The sequence below is a fragment of the Phalaenopsis equestris genome, unplaced genomic scaffold (assembly GCF_001263595.1).
Source record: "Phalaenopsis equestris unplaced genomic scaffold, ASM126359v1 Scaffold000180, whole genome shotgun sequence".
Lineage (NCBI taxonomy): Eukaryota > Viridiplantae > Streptophyta > Magnoliopsida > Asparagales > Orchidaceae > Phalaenopsis > Phalaenopsis equestris.
Window position 1 is genome coordinate 1,581,227 of NW_018164622.1, and position 17,806 is coordinate 1,599,032.

General features: G+C 34.8%; 1 protein-coding gene across 4 annotated transcripts in view; it reads left to right on the forward strand.

Moving 5' to 3' along the window:
• The window catches only part of LOC110022306 (dentin sialophosphoprotein-like), a 30,261-nt gene extending 12,455 nt beyond the window's left edge, over window positions 1–17,806 (forward strand). The window contains exons 6-13 of one of the 4 annotated variants that reach the window (XR_002293764.1): window positions 1,477–1,560; window positions 2,035–2,083; window positions 2,159–2,250; window positions 7,242–7,344; window positions 7,512–7,558; window positions 10,510–11,747; window positions 12,644–13,135; window positions 17,519–17,592. Coding sequence is in view for 3 of the 4 variants with exons in the window: in XM_020721178.1 (XP_020576837.1) it covers window positions 1,477–1,560; window positions 2,035–2,083; window positions 2,159–2,250; window positions 7,242–7,344; window positions 7,512–7,558; window positions 10,510–11,747; window positions 17,513–17,703 (1,804 nt within the window). In the remaining variant the exon portion in view is untranslated. Of the gene's footprint in view, window positions 1–1,476; window positions 1,561–2,034; window positions 2,084–2,158; window positions 2,251–7,241; window positions 7,345–7,511; window positions 7,559–10,509; window positions 11,748–12,643; window positions 13,136–17,512 lie in introns of all 4 variants that reach the window. The other 3 variants (XM_020721178.1, XM_020721179.1, XM_020721180.1) reach the window with 3 other exon arrangements.

Below are 17,806 nucleotides of genomic sequence, written 5' to 3' on the forward strand. Positions count from 1 at the left end.
CCTCTGTTTGGGCGACTCAGAAGGGGGGATATAAATTTGAAATATCTGCAGTGCTCTGATTTGTGATGGCCCTGTATTTGATGTTGGCTTCTCAAATTCATACCCTTTTGGTGTTCCTTTTACTGCTTGTGGAACAGTAGCTCGAGGTACCACCATTTCATATTCTGCATGAATGCCCATTATATCAAGACCACTACTTTCTCGAACAACTACTATTACCTCAACTGAAATCTCTGTCTCGGGATCCACGGGTGGCGTTTCTTCCTCACTAGCTGTAGGTGGAGAATCCTCCTGGAAGTCTTCAACTTCTCTTTTGGCTCATCTTAAACGGTATCAAGACATTTTGGCACAAACCTCGGGCATGCTGATTTGCAAATAGTCATGGTTAGGAAACTCGGGCATGCTGATTTGCTAATTTCTGAGTTTGGAGCGACTGGTGTTGAGGATAGTTCCTGTTGCCTCCTTAAATATAAAATAATCATTGCTTACCTGAAAATGTCTGATGCTTGTCAACTATAATTTCTATCATTGGAAGGTCAACTTAACACGATAGATTCTTGATACCCACATACAGCTGACATTTATATTCTGGGAAATTTACATACCAAGCATACAATTCTTATGTTTTTACATGTCTCACACCTGAACTTTTCTATTTACGTACATAGCAATTTGGTGGTTTAAATCTGTGCATGAAAAGTTTTATTTCACTTTTTAAAAAATATAATAGTGCTATCCATGATGTGCTATAAATATTGAGTGCCATGTGTGTAAATATGAAAGTTTACTCACAAAATTGTTTAATTTAAATTTCCATTGTCTGAGCTTCCTGGATTAGTATCTGTTGAGAGTTGTCTCCTTTTCTGTTTTAGCTTGCTTGTTCAATTCTTTATTTCCATGTCTAGGAAGTTATTGTCATTTTGGTAGATCAAATCCTTAATATTCTATCTTATGTTGAAGATTTGGTAGTGTTGGCTGCCTGAATGGAAATTAACCCAATTCCATGGCTTTATGTATAGTTACTCCAATCTATCAGACATTTTTTGCTTCCTTTTAAGTAAAGATCTGCCATGTAGGATTTGTGCTTTCTTGATGCTCTTTTTTTAATGCAATCCTTTTTCATTTATAGTACCTGATTACATTTGCATTTTTGCTGATTTTAATTATGCTATTCTTACTGTTTCAATGTTTCCCATCCAGAACTCATTTTCTTAAAACTTCAATAATCTTTTTTAGCATGGGAGAGTCATCTGCAAGAATCACAATTTGCTAATTAGTGGCTTGTGGGTGATGTGTTTTTTAAAGCATGCTTTCCCTGTTTATGCTCTTTTTATAATTACTTCAATAATCTTTTTTAGCATGGGAGAGTCATCTGCAAGAATCACAATTTGCTAATTAGTGGCTTGTGGGTGATGTGTTTTTTAAAACATGCTTTCCCTGTTTATGCTCTTTTTATAATTACTTCCATCCAATCAGATATGTTACTTTTTCAACGGAGGAGGAAGCTCTTCGCTGTATTCAAGTTGTTAACGGCTACATTTTAGATGGTTGGCCTTTGAAGTAAGTTCCTATTCTATTCTTGATCATATCTTGGTTGATGTTGGCATTTCATTATCTTCTTTCAACCTTTTTTTTTCAAGTTTTTCTTTTTTAGAGGCATTTACATAGACACCACCCAATTCCTATGTATTTACATATCTAGCACCTAAATTTTACTTTTAACATTTATACCACCGAAATATTTTTATCAAATAAAAATTTAACTTTAAAAAAATGAAATACACCATTTCATGTATAGGATAGGTGGCATGGCATGTATGTAAAAAATTGAAGTTTAGGTATTAGACATGCAAGTATCACCGAAATATTTTTATCAAATAAAAATTTAACTTTTAAAAAGTGAAATACACCATTTCATGTATAGGAAAGGTGGCATGGCATGTATGTAAAAAAATGAAGTTTAGGTATTAGACATGCAAGTATTTAAGGATTAAGTGGTATGTATGTAATTATTCCCATCTTCTTTCGGTGCAGGGCGAGCTTTGGCACTACAAGGTATTGCTATTCATGGTTGAATAATCTAGTGAGTGCTATTCACCTATATGCATAAGTATCAATGCTGGGTCAGTTCTGTAACTAAAAATGTTTTCTTTCTCAGCCTTGTAAGAATCCAGATTGTTTATACGTACATGGTGCTGTTCCACAAGAAGATATTTGCTTAAGAGAAGAGGTGATTTCATTTTGTACAAGGTATTTTTGAAACGAATTACCTGTAAACTCTTGTGAAGCTACTTGTCTGTTGCAAGAATTCTGGTCTTTTGCTTAACATACTCCTTTTAAATCTGTTGTTGCTTCTCATGTTTTGCTTGTTTTCTTATCCTTTTATTAAGAGGTCCTTGTTTGCAATAACTTTATAAAGCATATGCACTAATCTGAAGTAAATAAATTCAAAACAATTTGCTTGCCTGTTTAAATTAAGAGAAAGCAAGTGGCTAATATATATATTTTTTCTTTTTGTTTCTTAGATTAAAACCAGAAGGTTTGCATGATAAAATGAAATACATTTTCAGTGAATTGTTTTAAAACAATATAAAATGGAGCAAAGTTTCGTAGTACTTTTGAGATTTGATTAATTTGATATAGGTAAGTAGATAGTTTATACGAGAATGCTGATATAGAATAGGCTGAAAAATAGAAATTATATCTTCGATGATTGTATTATTTTCTTTTTAAAAGAGAAAAAATGTTAAGAATTTCTTATGTAAATTTGCAAGATTAGTGGAGTGATGCAAAGCTGGGGTTGGACCGACTAGTCCAACATATTTGTTTTGTTCTAGCCTACCCCCTCTGATTGGCGAGAACTGATGCATTTCCCCTCCCCCCTCAATGTCTTTTATTATAAATTTATGTTGCTGCCGCCTAGGGTTTTAGTTTTTTTGTTGATTTTTGATTTCTGCCACCAAGCGTTCTCTCTTGTCAGGGTTGTGTCCGAGGATTGGTGGTACTCCAACTGTATCGTGCTCTCCCTATTTTGCAAGATTAGTGGAATGATGCAAAGCTATGGACCGACCAGTCCAACATATTTGTTTTGGTCTAGCCTACCCCCTCTAATGGGCGGGAACTGCTGCGCTTCCCCCCTCGCTCAATGTCCTTTATTATAAATTTATGTTGCTGTCGCCTAGGGTTTTAGTTTTTTGCTGATTTTTTATTTCTGCCACCAAGCTTTCTCCCTTTTTAGTGCTGTGTTCGAGGATTGGTGGTACTCCGACTGGCGTTCTCCCTTCTAGTCTTTAGTCTACCGCCGATCCTACCCTCTACTTTCAGTCGTCAGCCACCGATGCCCCTTTCTCTATTTCCAACCATCCGTTCTTTCCCCTCTCCCTGCAAATTCCACTAAACCACACTTTTCTGAACCATCCGACTGCACCTCGCTACTCCTAGCCACTGCCCACGGTTACCCCTAACCAACCCTAGTAGGGTATTAGTGTTTGTCGTGTTTTTCTCGTTATGTTTCAAGACTTGATTGAAACATCTTAGTTTGAATAATAAAATTTTGTTTTCTCTCAGATTTTTACTAAATCGCGGTATCATTTGATATCAAAGCTAACCTAACTCTAGTTCTATCCTAGGATTTCATAATATTTACTTTACCTCTCCACCAAATTCTTTTCTTTCATACCCTCATCCACCCATTCCAAACCCAAACCCTAATCATGCCACCACGAAGGTACATGTCGGAACTACCTGAGACGAGATATAGCGTGGGGTACATAGGCTTCAACAGAGGCTCGCAGAGATTGATGATGGAACCCAAGGGGAGATTATCCTTGGTTGTGATATGGAGAGTCAAATGGGAGACAAGGACGAGGATTTGATTCCATTCTACAGAGAAGAAATCAATGACAAGGAATACCAACCTCGTTGCTTTGAAATTTAGTATCAAAGGAGACCGAGAGATGAGCTCATATATGGAGGGCATAAGGACTTCTACATCAAGGTGGATCTACCAGAGTTTGGAGGTATGGATCCATATGAATTTATCGACTGACTACAATCCGTGGAGCGAATCATCAAATATAAGGAAGTGTTAGAAGACAAACTGGTAAAATTAACGGCCATCAAGTTAAAGAAAAATGTCTTCTTGTGATGGGAGAACTTAAAGAGGTAGAATAAGAGAGAAGACGGTGATAAGATTTCCAAGTGGGAAAAGACGAGGAAAGAGATGCGGAGGAAATACCTTCCACCTTATTACCGCGAGAACATATTTATAAGATTCCACCACCTACAACAAAGAGATCTTTCAGTGGAGGAGTTCCCAACACAGTTCTACTAATTTCAGATGAAGTGTGAGTTGATCGAGCTTGAAGAACACACCATAACTCAATTTCTGAGGGGCCTGAAGCCTGTTATTAACAATGTTGTGCAGTTACAATCATACTGACCATTGAGAGATGTCCAAACCTTAGAATTGAATATGAAAAACAACAAAAATAAGGCAGACAAATTTAGACAATAGTCTTCAATCATACATTCACCTACATCTACAAGGACGGATAAGAGCACCTCTTGGGAGTTGGTAACACAGGACAAAGGAGTGACAAGGCGGATCCGAGTGGAAAGAAGCTAATAAAGGGTAGTTCTTCCACCACAATGCTTGCGAGGAGGTATTTCAGGTGCCACAGCTATGGACACATAACCTCCAGCTGTCCCATGAGCTGAGTTGTCTCATTCATTAATCAAGGCGTGTTCGAGGAGGTGGAGGACGGGGAGTCAGAGGATAGTCCTATGAATAACTTTAGCTTCAGGGTGACGTGGGAGAGATGTTAGTTATATGGAGAATTCTGCAATCAGAGCTGAAAAGAGATCAGTCATGGCTGAGGCACAGAAACACGTGCAAAAAATACCTCCAGACTCTCACAAAAACAAATATATAACAAGAGGATAACTTAGAGTAATCTAAGAGGACTGATCGACTCCTCGGAAGAAAGTAAACCTAGACCGGTTTGGTCCCGACAAACACACGAGACACCCACTTTTTGGTTGCAACAATTTCTACATACATGACACAATTTCACATTTGCCTGGGCTGTTGATGCCCCGTGTCGGTCTCCCGCGGTTGGGTCTCCCGGGGTTGGGGGAGCTTTTAATTCATTAGTCGAAGTTTTTATCTCTTTTAATTCATTAGTCGAAGTTTTTATCTCCATGTTGAGGGTGATATAGCTACTGTAACCTCCCAGGGTTGATGAATCTTCAACTGTGCTCTTAGAAGCACCTGGATCTCATTGTCAGCTACACAATCTCCCAAATCACCCAAAAAGTTTTCGCCGCTTGCGAGCAACTATCCATATTGCTCCAATTTCTAGGGTACACGGAACTGAATAGGGAGTGCGTGTCATGTATATTCTGCTGAATCCTTCCAAACTGACCCCTAGTTGGCAAAACTTGATTTGAAGTGAGGGCTGCCTAAATCTCTTCCACAGTTGGCGGTAATGACTGTAAGCTATCTAACAGAATGTCTTGAAACTCTCTCTGTACTAGTTGGTTTGTGCTGAAACCGGCTCTCCTGTCTTGCTTTCCTCCATCAAAAGTGATGTAGGACTATCATGTTGAGTATTGTTGTCAAATGTCACGGTCTCTCCAACAAAAGATGATAGACATCTACGAGCTTCACATCGCACCATACATGATCCTGCAACTGGTTCTCAATCTATGATTTTTAGTTGCCAATTTAATAACACTCCATTAGGAATTCTAGCTTAGCAGAAAGTTTTGCACCTGTTGCTTACACTTAATATTTGGCCGCTTGAGAGAGCAAGAATGCTACAAAATATCCATTCGTGTATTTTTTATGTAGAAATATATGGGGTAATAAGAAGTACTACATACGGAGCACCCAATTCTCATGAATTTACATGTCTCTCGCCTAAACTTTGATGTTTACATTCATAGCACTTTGGTAGTTTAAACCTATACATGTAGATGTTTATTTCAACTTTTAAAAAGTAGTACGACGCGGTGCTTTCTTAAGGGGAAGGCTGTATCAGCTGGTTCAGCCAAGGGAAGTGAGGGACCGACCGGCCCATATAGTTGGGTTATGGTTGCCTCCTAAGAGGAGGGGCCTTCTTCTCTAGTTATATATATATATAGATTATCTATTGTCATTAGGGTTCATAATTTGCTGAGTTTTCTGTTAGGACAGCCGTCGATTTCCCTTCTCTTTTTAGGGTTGTATCTGATAGGAAAATATTACCTACGGATATTCTTAGGTGCAGACACTAGCTGGGATGGGCTAAGCAGAAAAAAAAAGCAAATCCCCGTGCAATCCACGTTGATGAACGTAGGTGCGGCGTCTGCACCTAATAAAGGTACTCCAACTCTAACTCAGTCTTAATGTGGTATGTATCTTTCCTTTTCTTGTTAGCTAACACTACTCCGGCGTCGCTCCGGTTACCTTTTTTTTTGTACCGACCTGCTCCCGGCCACCACTCCAACCCTTCCTCCCTGCCATAACTCCTCAACCGAACCTTCCTGCAGGCTGTCGTAACTCTCCCTCCTTTCAACCTCCTGTCCCGTTGCCAGGCCCTCCCAGCTGCACCTTCATTCCCTACCTCCAGCCTTCCTATAACTGTTCCTACGCCAGCCCACCATCAACCTGCTGCCCAGTCTTCTGCCTGCAGCACTCCATTCTGTAGCCTCCACCTAGCAGTCACCAACTTCTTCCACAGGCTTCTCTCCATCCACCCGCTCAACCCAGCCAACCAACCACTAGGTTGCTGCCTGTCCATCTTACACCCCTTCCTAGCCTTTGCTTCCCGCGCCGCAGCTCCACCTTGCCGACCTATGCCCAAGAGTGGTGGCGTCTCGTTGTTTTCCCTGTTTTCAAGTGTCGTGTTTGTAACCCATTTAATTTTAGTAATTATATTGTTCCATTTTGGGTTTTGGGGTTAACTCCTGTATCATTGTAGCAATGTTATTTTTATGTGACATTAAACATTTGGGTGCTATATGTGTAAATATGAAAGTTTAGTTGTGAGATATATATATACATCAGAATTGTGTGCTATATATGTAAATGTCCCTACTTCTTAACTAAGCTTTTTCTAATTTATTGTGCTGGATTCCTGGCCTTTATCCTTTTTGAAATGAAATTTTCATCCTATTTGATTCTTCCCTATTTTGTCAGTGCTTAGTAAATAACATTACTTCCTGAAATCATTTCATTATTCTTGTCATTGCACCAGTAAACTTCAGCAATGTCCAAAACTTGCGTTTTCTAATCTCAAACAACATTCGGGAAGTTTCTTACCTCCGCCGCTAGATACAAAGAGTTCACCACCTTCATTGGTAACTTTATAAATCACATCGGAACTATTTGATCTACACTGATACCACCTTCTGATCTGCTGGCATTAAGCCAATTGCGATTTCAATTTCAGCAGATCCACCAGTTCAGAACCTATGATATACAACTTTTCTGTATCAACTTTATAATTTTACTTTTCATTGTGCAGGGTCATATAAACTACAATAGGTACATGCAAAGTGATTATTTTGGGAGGTATGGCACCTTCTTATGACATTTTTTTTATTTATTTATTTTATAGAAAATGTGAAGGTCACACGCTGCTTTGTTCAAAAAAAAAGAAAATGAGTTACAAAATGATATCTCAAATTACAACTCGCACAACGAACGAATGAAAAGAATAATTGTCTAACAGAAGAGAAATACCAGCAATAATACAATAATCCAACAACGAAAATAGTCCAACAATAAAGACAACTGAACAACACTAGTACGAAACACCATAAAATGACACTTCAATCAGTAACAACAAATCCCCATAGAAACGAAGCATTCCACTAGAATAAGAAGCCCTGCAGTTAAGTATTAAAAGTTCATCCTGAAATTTTGAATATATAAGAAAATATTCAAAACATGGTTGAATTTTAATAACGGCCAGAATTAATCATAGATCAATACCAATCTCAACATCTAGCAAATATCAGACAATAAAAAAATATTCACGAAAATCAACAAAGATGAAGGCTGAGCCATCAAAATGCTAGAAAAAATAGGCAACCAAAATTCTAGCAATATTTGAACAGAAATCTAACAACAGTCAGGTGGAGCAAGACCTGAACCAACTACATTCAACCAACAACAAAACAACAGAGCAACAACCACACTAATTTAAACATAGAAATATATCTCTGATAGTAAAAAAAAAAAGAAAAAAAAACCAGATCACCAAGGAAAAAATTACTAAAATTTCATCATAAAATTTTTTAATATGAAAAAAGTATTAAAAAACATGGTTGAATTTTAATACCTGCGGGGAAAACATCACAACTCATAATCAAGCTGTGATATAAACCAAAGAAAACAACAAAAGACCCAACTAGCCAGGGCAAACCCAACCAGCGAGCTTAAAGAAATGCATAACGAAACAAATCATACAGTCAATCAAAAACCAAAAGCTCAAAACAAACAACTAACAAGAAGCTAGAAGAAGTACAAAACTTAAAATTTGTAAAACCATACCATATAAGCGGGAATTGAATTTTTAAATTTCTATTTTCTGCTCTTATTAGAAATCAACCAATGAATATAACGAATATTAGAGTCAACAGGGGTGTGATGATTCATAAAAATTCTGGCATTCTTCTCATGCCAAATCACATAAACAACCATTGTAAAGCCCAAAAAAAAAAAAAACACATAGAAATTTTACAAGATAAACTTAGAGTGATGAATAACTTGAAAGTTGTTGCTAGGGGCAATAAAAAAATTAGCATTGTGTACGAAACTTTTAAGAAGCACGTGAGAATAACGACATTAAAAAAAGAGATGATCATGAGTTTCTAGATCATTCAAACATAAAACAAAAGTCAAATTGACATGCATATCTCTCAAAGATAGAATATCACAACTTTTTAGCCCTTTAATAATAACTTTTCAAATACAAATAGCATTTAAAAAAAAAAAACAGCCAAACCATCTTAAACCAATTTACCTAAGGATATTAGACATAATAAGAAAGATAAAAATCTTTATAAGAATAAGTAGTACTTTTATTCCAAGCACAAGACCATTAGAAATAAGAATCTTATTGACAACATTTATACAAAAGCTAGGCAAATTCCAAAAATTATTATAAACAATATCTTTAAGCTTAAAATTAAGAGGAAAATTAAACCAGTTAAAGGTCTAATCACCAAATTTCTCCGCAAAAGAAGCTCCTAGCCAAGCATAAAAATAAAAAAAAAACATTGCAATTATTAGTAACATGAAAACTTAGAGCATGCCTGAATTTAACAGCAATTCTGGCAAGTTCTTTCCAAAAAGGAGATGTCATGGAAATAATATTTTGGCACAAAGAATCATAAAGATTAAAAAATTAATCACTCAACTAAGATTGTTCTATATAATCTTGATTTTACATAGTTGATCACACCCCCCCCCCCCCCCCCCCACACACACACACACACACACACACACATTTTGCTTAGGCATATTAATTTTATTCAAAAAAATAGTGTGAAGTTTTTTGTTATCATCAATGTTAAGGAAAAAATTGGAAATTAGAGGAAATCTTCTTCCTCAGACCTTGAGGTAATAAGAAAGAACGAAACCGATAGTAACAATAACTCTAAATGGTAAATTTTATAAGTTGAAATCAACCAGCAACAAATAATAATTTCCTTTTCCAACTAGCAAACCAAGAATTAATTCTATCAATGAGTATATAACAATCAGAAATAACCAACTTAGAAAGTTTAATATGGACACCAAGATAATTCCAAGGAAAATGTTTAATAGAAAAGCCAATTAAATTATTAAGATGACGTTGAAGATTATCATCCACATTTTTAGAAAAAACACTGATAGACTTAGAAAAATTAATATGAAGATATGAAGCTTTATAAAATTTACTAAGAGCATTTAAAACAAAACTAATATGATTGGAATCAGCTTTACTAAAAATAAGAATATTATCGACATAAATCAAATGATTTATATAATAAACATGTTTATTTCTAGCCAATTAATTATCTATCATAAGAGAGAGAGTTCATAATAATAACAAAAAGATAGGACAAACTTATCTAAGACCAGATGTAAAAAAATAACCTTTAATTCATTATTAATAATAACAAAAAAATAACCGTCTTATGACATCTTTTAAGTAAAATATTGATGATTGATTGAGAAAAATGTTAAAATAGTCATCTGACTCTTTACAGGGGTCATTTTAATCTCAATGTTTATAAAGTGTCAATTTAGTCCATAAACTATCTCAATATGAGCTAAATAGTTGTCTGTGGAGACTAAGACTATGCCTCTCAGTAATGATGGGTTTATTTTGTTGCTTTTATAGATTTCGGGACTAAAATGTCTCCATGTACATAGTCATGGGATTAATTTGGCATTTTACTCATAATTTATATCTTTACCATCCACATTTTGTCATGCTCTTGGTTTTGACCAAAAAAAATATTTCTTCATAGGTCATATGCTACAGTTGCATCGTCGAACGATAAATCGAATCTTCTCAGCACGAATGACAACCAGGTTATGCCTTCCAGTAGGGCGAAAATTTATTTTGAATCAAGTTCAGGGGATCATAACCGTGTCAACAATACATTTCCTACATCAGGAAATGAAATTCCGCTTCATAAAAGCGACAAAGAAAAATTTTCTCATGCAAAATCATTTGTTGGGATTTGCAATTCAAAAAAAGCTTATTCGCCTTATTATAAAACTGCTACTGAAAACCAAGAACAATCTTCAGAATATGATGATTTGGATGCTGTCTCTAGAAAATGTGATCCATTTATAAGTTTACGTACTTTACCGGGCGACTCAACATCAACGCAGCAGAACTCTCTTCCGTCATATGATTGGTCTTGGTGGCATTCAGATTTAGGATCTGTAGACTTCAGCTGTAGCTTTGAAGATGAAAGTGTTTTCTCTCACTTTAGTAGACAATCAAATGATTTGTCCACTTTTTCAACAATCACCTCAAACTTGCTCAGCAGCTCTTCAAGCAATTGTTGCACAGAGTTTGACTTTTCCTGTACTGATAAGACTAATTTAAGATCTGCAAAATTCAGCTGTAACTTTGAGAATGAAAGCTTTTCCTCTCCCTTCAGCAAAAAATCAAAGGATTTCTCTACTTTTTCCACAATTGCCGCAAACCGGTACCATGAAGAACTCCATAAGCCTTCCACAATTTTGTCCTTAGAACCTATGATGTTTCATGGTGAACAGGAAAATGTGTACGGCAGATCTTCTAGTATTAGTGGTCTGGATATTGAGTTTACTCCTACCGATAAGTCTAGAGACGAGAAGTTATTGATTGAATCCTATAATGAGCAATTTGAAGATAGGATTATATCGGAAATTTTTTCTTTGGATCTTGATGCAAATGATGATACAGGTGATACACATTCTGTTTTAGATCAGCTTGGTAGCTCGGATGATTCAAAATCTCATTTTACAACGATGAATGATATGTATGGGGATATAGGGCATTTGTCTCAAAGGTCTAATGGTGCTTCTGGTTTGTCTAATAAGTCATCCTGCTTTGAAATCATAGTAAAGAAAGATGCCTGCATGGAGGATTCGTTAAATATATTTTATCACGAAACATCAAAGAGTTCAAAGGTTCTCAACAGTACTAGTCGTCTTTCTGCTACGGATGTTGTCAAAGGTTCTGGAAATTCATCGGATTTGCGTCAATCAGGTGATAAGTCTCATCATTTTAATTCTTATCGGTCGTATGATTGTTATGACTTGATGATTGGATAGGAACCTGGCGTTTTCATGCATACCACACAATTCTTTTATATTTACATATCTAACACCTAAATTTTGATATTTACATACATAACACTCAAAAGCTTCGACATAACATACAAATTATAACTTATCATTAACTTTTAAAAAAATGAAATACATATTGTCATGCATAGATTTTTAACATCAAGATGTTCTGAATGTAAATATCAAATTTTAGGTGTTAGATATGTAAATGCAAATGAATTATACGGTATGCATGTAAATTTTCTTTATTTTATTAACCGTTGGCTAAACTAACATCAATTAACTGCAGAGTACGCTCTCTTGTGTAAAATGTTATTTTCTTGTCGCACTAGTAATTTTGAGCGGTTGCCATGCAACAATTTCTTTGATATGTAATGCTAAGTTTGCAAGTACTCTGCTTCCTACTTCAAACCTCCCTACCCTCATTAATAGTTCTATTTAACGAGAAAAATTAGTGTACGTAAGACGTATGCAGCGCTGCGTCCGTCAGTAGGTTACAGGGAGGGTATTGGGGGGTTATATCCGCGTTATATCCCATGTAATCTCTCTGTAACCTATCAGTAACCTACTTGTAACCTACCTGTAATCTAGTAAGTTTCGCGCTTCTGTTTTCATATATCAGGTAGGTTACATGTATGTTGCAGAGAGATTATAGAGGTATAACACAGATATAACCCCCCAATACTCTCCCTGTAACCTACTGACATACGTAGCGCTGCATACATCTTGAGTACGCAATTTTTTTCCCTATTTAACACCCCATTATCTTAAATAATTTTTTATTTGAGAACTTATGGTTAAATATTGATTACGCAGATGCTTGTAAAAGTTTTCAAGGGAGGTAGTGTAAATCGGAAGAAGAAATGAAGAGTCAAACAAAAGAGAAAGGAAGCGAGGAGTCGGAAAATTGAAGAGGAGAAATTGAAATATGGGGTCGGGAATGCAAGGGATGAATTCACTCTATAAATTGTCGTAATGGACTTACCTGTAGCGTCGAGCGACTCTAATGAGAAGGAGAGGGGGATCAAGCTACTAGCACAGTGGAGAGTGGTGGTATTGGTGACGAGGTTGGCCTGCTCTACTGTGAAGAGATCGGGCGAGTTGTGTTCAAAATCGAGGGCGGATGGTGTGGCTTATAGAAGGAAGGTGAAGGAGAGGCGCGTGTTTCCTGTTAGAAGGAAGAAGACGAGCCGACTATCTCATATAGAGGAGGCATCGATGTCAGGAGCTCGTGCATGAGGGAGTCAAACATAGAGGAAGGAGAGAGCTGCGCGTCTACGAATTAGGGCTCGATCGGGTTTATAAAAGGTAAAATCTAATTTTTTTTTATTTAATTGTGTGTAAACACACACACATTTAGAACTTTTGGTTAGAATTTTAGATTTGGAGCGAAATAGGAGGGGAATTGTGCGAGCCAGAGGAGGATGAGTGACCCAAGCAAACTTCTGTAAAGAAAAAAATGTGTTTATATTATAATTTAATTAATAAATTTTAGTACTAAAGTAAAGTTAATTAGGATTTCATCAAGAAAATAATGTAAATTTAATAAATATAATTAATTAAAGTTTTGTAATATGAATACTTATGTTTTTTATATGCATCAACTTTAAAATAGTCGACATCAAGACAAATCAAATAACAAGATAAACGTTACCGAGGTGAGCACTTATATTCTTATACTATTGTAATATTTTGCTTCTCATACACCAAATGTATTAATTGTTACTATCACTAGTTATATTGAAATTACTGCAAATTCAAGATTTTGAATTCTATTAAAATTTTATTCATATTGTAGGAATGATATGTGTACTCATCATTATATAAATTTTCATTAATAATGAATGTTATGCAAGTATATTGACTTTTGCGCAAATGAGAATGAAATAATTTTAATAAATGCGAATGAAATAATCATCATCAAGTTGAGTACTCCTGTTTTTATATTATGGTAATATTTGCTTCTTCTAGGCCAAACATATTTATTAATACTATCACTAGTTAGATAGAAATTTCTGCACACTCATGATTTTGAATTTTATTGAATTTATGTTCATATTGTAGGAATGATACGCGTATTCATCATTATCTAAATTATCAAAAATATTGAATGTTATATAAATATATTGGCTGCTAACAAATTAGAATGAAATAATTTAGTAAATGATGATTTTCACAGTATGTTTTTATGTGCATGCTTGATTATGATGAAGTCACGTTATGGTACTAGTGAGAGAATGCTCAGGTACTCATGTACATAAATGAAAAATAATATGGCTATCGAAGTATTTTAACTCGTAAAATTTTTAGTCGGTGCTCTTATGACTTGTACAAATATAGAATGATATAAATATGTTATTGATATAATATTCGTTAAATACATTGAATGATATCATATTCGTTAAATATCAAATATTTATATTAAATTATTATAAAATTTAGCTGACATGCATATTGCTTTCTTTTCTTTTGTATTACTATAGTTTATGAGTACGAGTATTCATTAGCTTGTTTAACTCACTGTTATTTTTAAAATAACTTTTCAAGTTAATTTAATTGATCAAAAGATGAATGATAAAAAAAAATATTTATAGAAGGTGTGGACAACATGTAATGAGGAAAATTTTTTTGTACTACTTTATTTTGATTTGATTAGTGACTCTTTCATTTGTTAAATGTTAAATGAATATAGAAAAACTTAATTTTCACTGTCTAACCGTCTGTAACCGTTTTTGTTAATTCCTAGTCTTGTGTCGGGTCGTGATAGATTGTGTATGATATGGATCTCAGTGGTGATAAATTCATTGAAATAAATATAAAGTTTGAGCAATAGACAAATTGTTCAAAGGATAAGAGGTTTGGGATTAACAAAACATTGGATGATTATACAATTATCATCATAATTAGTATTTGGGGTTTGCTTGATAAATCTCCATTCTCCATTTTTTCGAAATGGAGTATGGAATGTTAAATTTATTGCATGCAACTTCCATCCATGCTATTTGTAGACTACCTCATCTTCGTTCTATTCTTTTGATAATAATTTATTTGTCTTGTTGGTTTAATTAGTATCATTTTTTACATGCCTAAATCCCACAAGTCTATTTTTCGTTAGCTTATCTTTAATAGTTGCTTCATGTTCTCTTTAATATAATCATTTATGAATTCATTTTAGTTTTGTCACTCAACTAAGCTATCATTAATTTCTTGTTTTGCACAACACTAATTTAAAAGAACATAATTGACTTGATTGTAAATTTATTATGTTAATGATGGTAATCTCCACTTATTTTGGTTAGTTAACTCTTGAATATCTTGTGTAGCTGTTTATGTTTGTCTTATCTAAATGTTGGCGTTTACCATGTGCATATGGTTATTTTTTTATTATGTAGAATTTCTTCAACCTTCAAATTCGATTTATCTTCAATAATTTGAGCTCTTATTATGTGAGAATACTTTAATTTCTATTAATGACACAGGTTACATGCATCTTGGCATGACATGAGTCTCATCAGTTCTTAATCATTATGCTTGTTGGTATAATCAAATATTATTTAGAGATTGTTTGGTTCTTTTCTTTTGTAGTGTTAATTAAGCCAAATGCAAAATATTTTAAAATTTGGACATTAGTTTGGATAAAACAGAATGCAGTACAAATTTTGGTTGAATTTAGAATTTAACTTAAAATTTAACACTGTTTTATTATGAATTCGTTAGATTTGAGAAAATTTCAAATGCACTGTAAATTGCAAGTTGTTGATGTCGTCCACGCTCTGTCGCTCGTCATCTTTGTGTATTGTCACTGTCAGGTGCTTCCGACCTCCTCCCATCAGCTTCTGCAGACGGCCACTAGCCACCAGCGGTGTCAAAAATTGACCCGACACATTGACTTAACACGAACTTGACTCGAAAATTTTAAGTTTGGGTTGACTTCAATAATGTTTTAGCCGAATTTAGGTTGGAATCCTAACCCTTTCAGTTTTATGATTCAGGTTCGTGTTATCTCGACCATCTAATGATCCGATTAGGTGAGTTGATGTTATCCGATTAGGTTATGTTAAGAAAGGCAGAGATAGACCTAGGAAGACTTGGGCTTATTGTATAAAAAATGATCTTAATTTATTAGAACAAATTGAAAATATGACACTAAATAGGACGCAATGGAGAAAAAGGATTCATGCAGCCGACCCCACGTAGTGGGATTAAGGCCATGTTGTTGTTGTTGTTCGTGTTAACTTGATCACCCGAAATTGACCCAAAATCGGCTTGAATAGTTGTTATACCTTATGTTAAAAGGATTATATTGGTTAGGTTTAGGTCAAGCATTTTTAGGTCAGACTTGAACCCGATTTGACACCCCAACGACCACCACTTACTGCTTGCATTCGCAAAGCGTTGTCGCATTCCACCACCTCTTGTCGCCACCGCCTGTTGTTTGTCGTCATTCACTGCTGCAACTGACGACCCTTTCTCTCATTTTAGCCTGCCACTCACTAACTGTAGTCGTCGTTGACTGCCTCCACCACTGCCGAACATGTTTTACATAGAATTCTTTTTTCTTCAAACCAAGTACAAAAATATAAACTCTTGCATTTATTTTACACAATTAAAGTATTTTAAATGCATTGCATTCCATTTTCAACAAACAAAACAAACCCCTTAGTATAATTTATGTACTTACTTATTTCATTATTTTGTTGTTTATTTATTGTTTGATTATGTTTTCAAATATATTATGGGTACTATAATATATAATAGGCCAAGGGTTATAATTAGGACGGTCGATGAGGGAATAAATGCTTTCCCTGTCCATCTTCTTTAGTGATCAATTATTATCCTTTTCTTCTACTCAAGAGGTTCTTTTTCTCTCTCTACTTATTTATTTTTATTTTTTTTATTTTTTTAATAACCATTTTTCTTCTCTACGCTCAATGGTTTTTTCCTCTGATCTAAGTATTTTTTTTTTCTGTAATCATGATTTTGTTTCACCTATTACATGCTCTTCAGCAACCGCTCTGAAATTTAAAGTTCTTGAAATGACTGAGTACTCCATGAAAAAAAATAATTTTAATTTTTTATTTTAAGGTTTTAATAGATCAAAGCATCATTTGCTTCTCTTTTCCGAAGTTTTTTTTTTATTCTCTTCTTACGCCTTTGGCTCTTTTTATAACTAATTTGAAATCTTTAGCATTTTCTTCCCCTCGATAAATCAACAAATTGTGAACTCTTACACATTTAAAACATTAGTGTCACAACTCAACTCGGTACTTGGAGTTAGCCAAGCGAGATGCGCGGTCAGACGGTAGAATTAAATTGTTTGTTATTTTATTTCAACTAGGTACTTGGGATACTGTGTTCGTGTTCACTAGTTGACTCGAATTAAATATTATTAAAGTATGATGACTTTATTTTTTAGTAGACTTGAACTTAACATGAACCCTATACAACCGAGTCACACTCGAGCCCGACCTAAATCTTACACGAGTTGACTCAAATTGACTATTTTATCAAATTTTATTCAATTTTTCATTCCGAAAGTCCAATATTATCTTGTCTAAAATTTTTTTTAGTATATCATAGTCAGGCCATCATGTCAAGTCCCTTATAATGACTACAGAGCAAGTGGTTATTGGGCACACATCATCATCAATGTTCCAACAATCACTAAAATACTCTTTTTTGAAGCTGCAGGTAGTTCCTTCTCCACATTCAATTGGGGCCAGCAGCCCTATTTATTGCAGAGCTTGAACACATCAGATGCTACCATCAGAAGTAACTCGTTTCTCCAACATATCTCCACTCATCAACAATCATCAAATTCTATTTCTGCTGCACTTCCTGAATTCCAAGATAGGCATTTTACACCTTACTTCTAAATTACAATTACCTAACTTTTTGTTTTTTTGCATGAAATGCTAAGATTTCTCAAGCTATGATGGTAATTTCAATCTTAATACATTCATGGATTGATTTAGAACT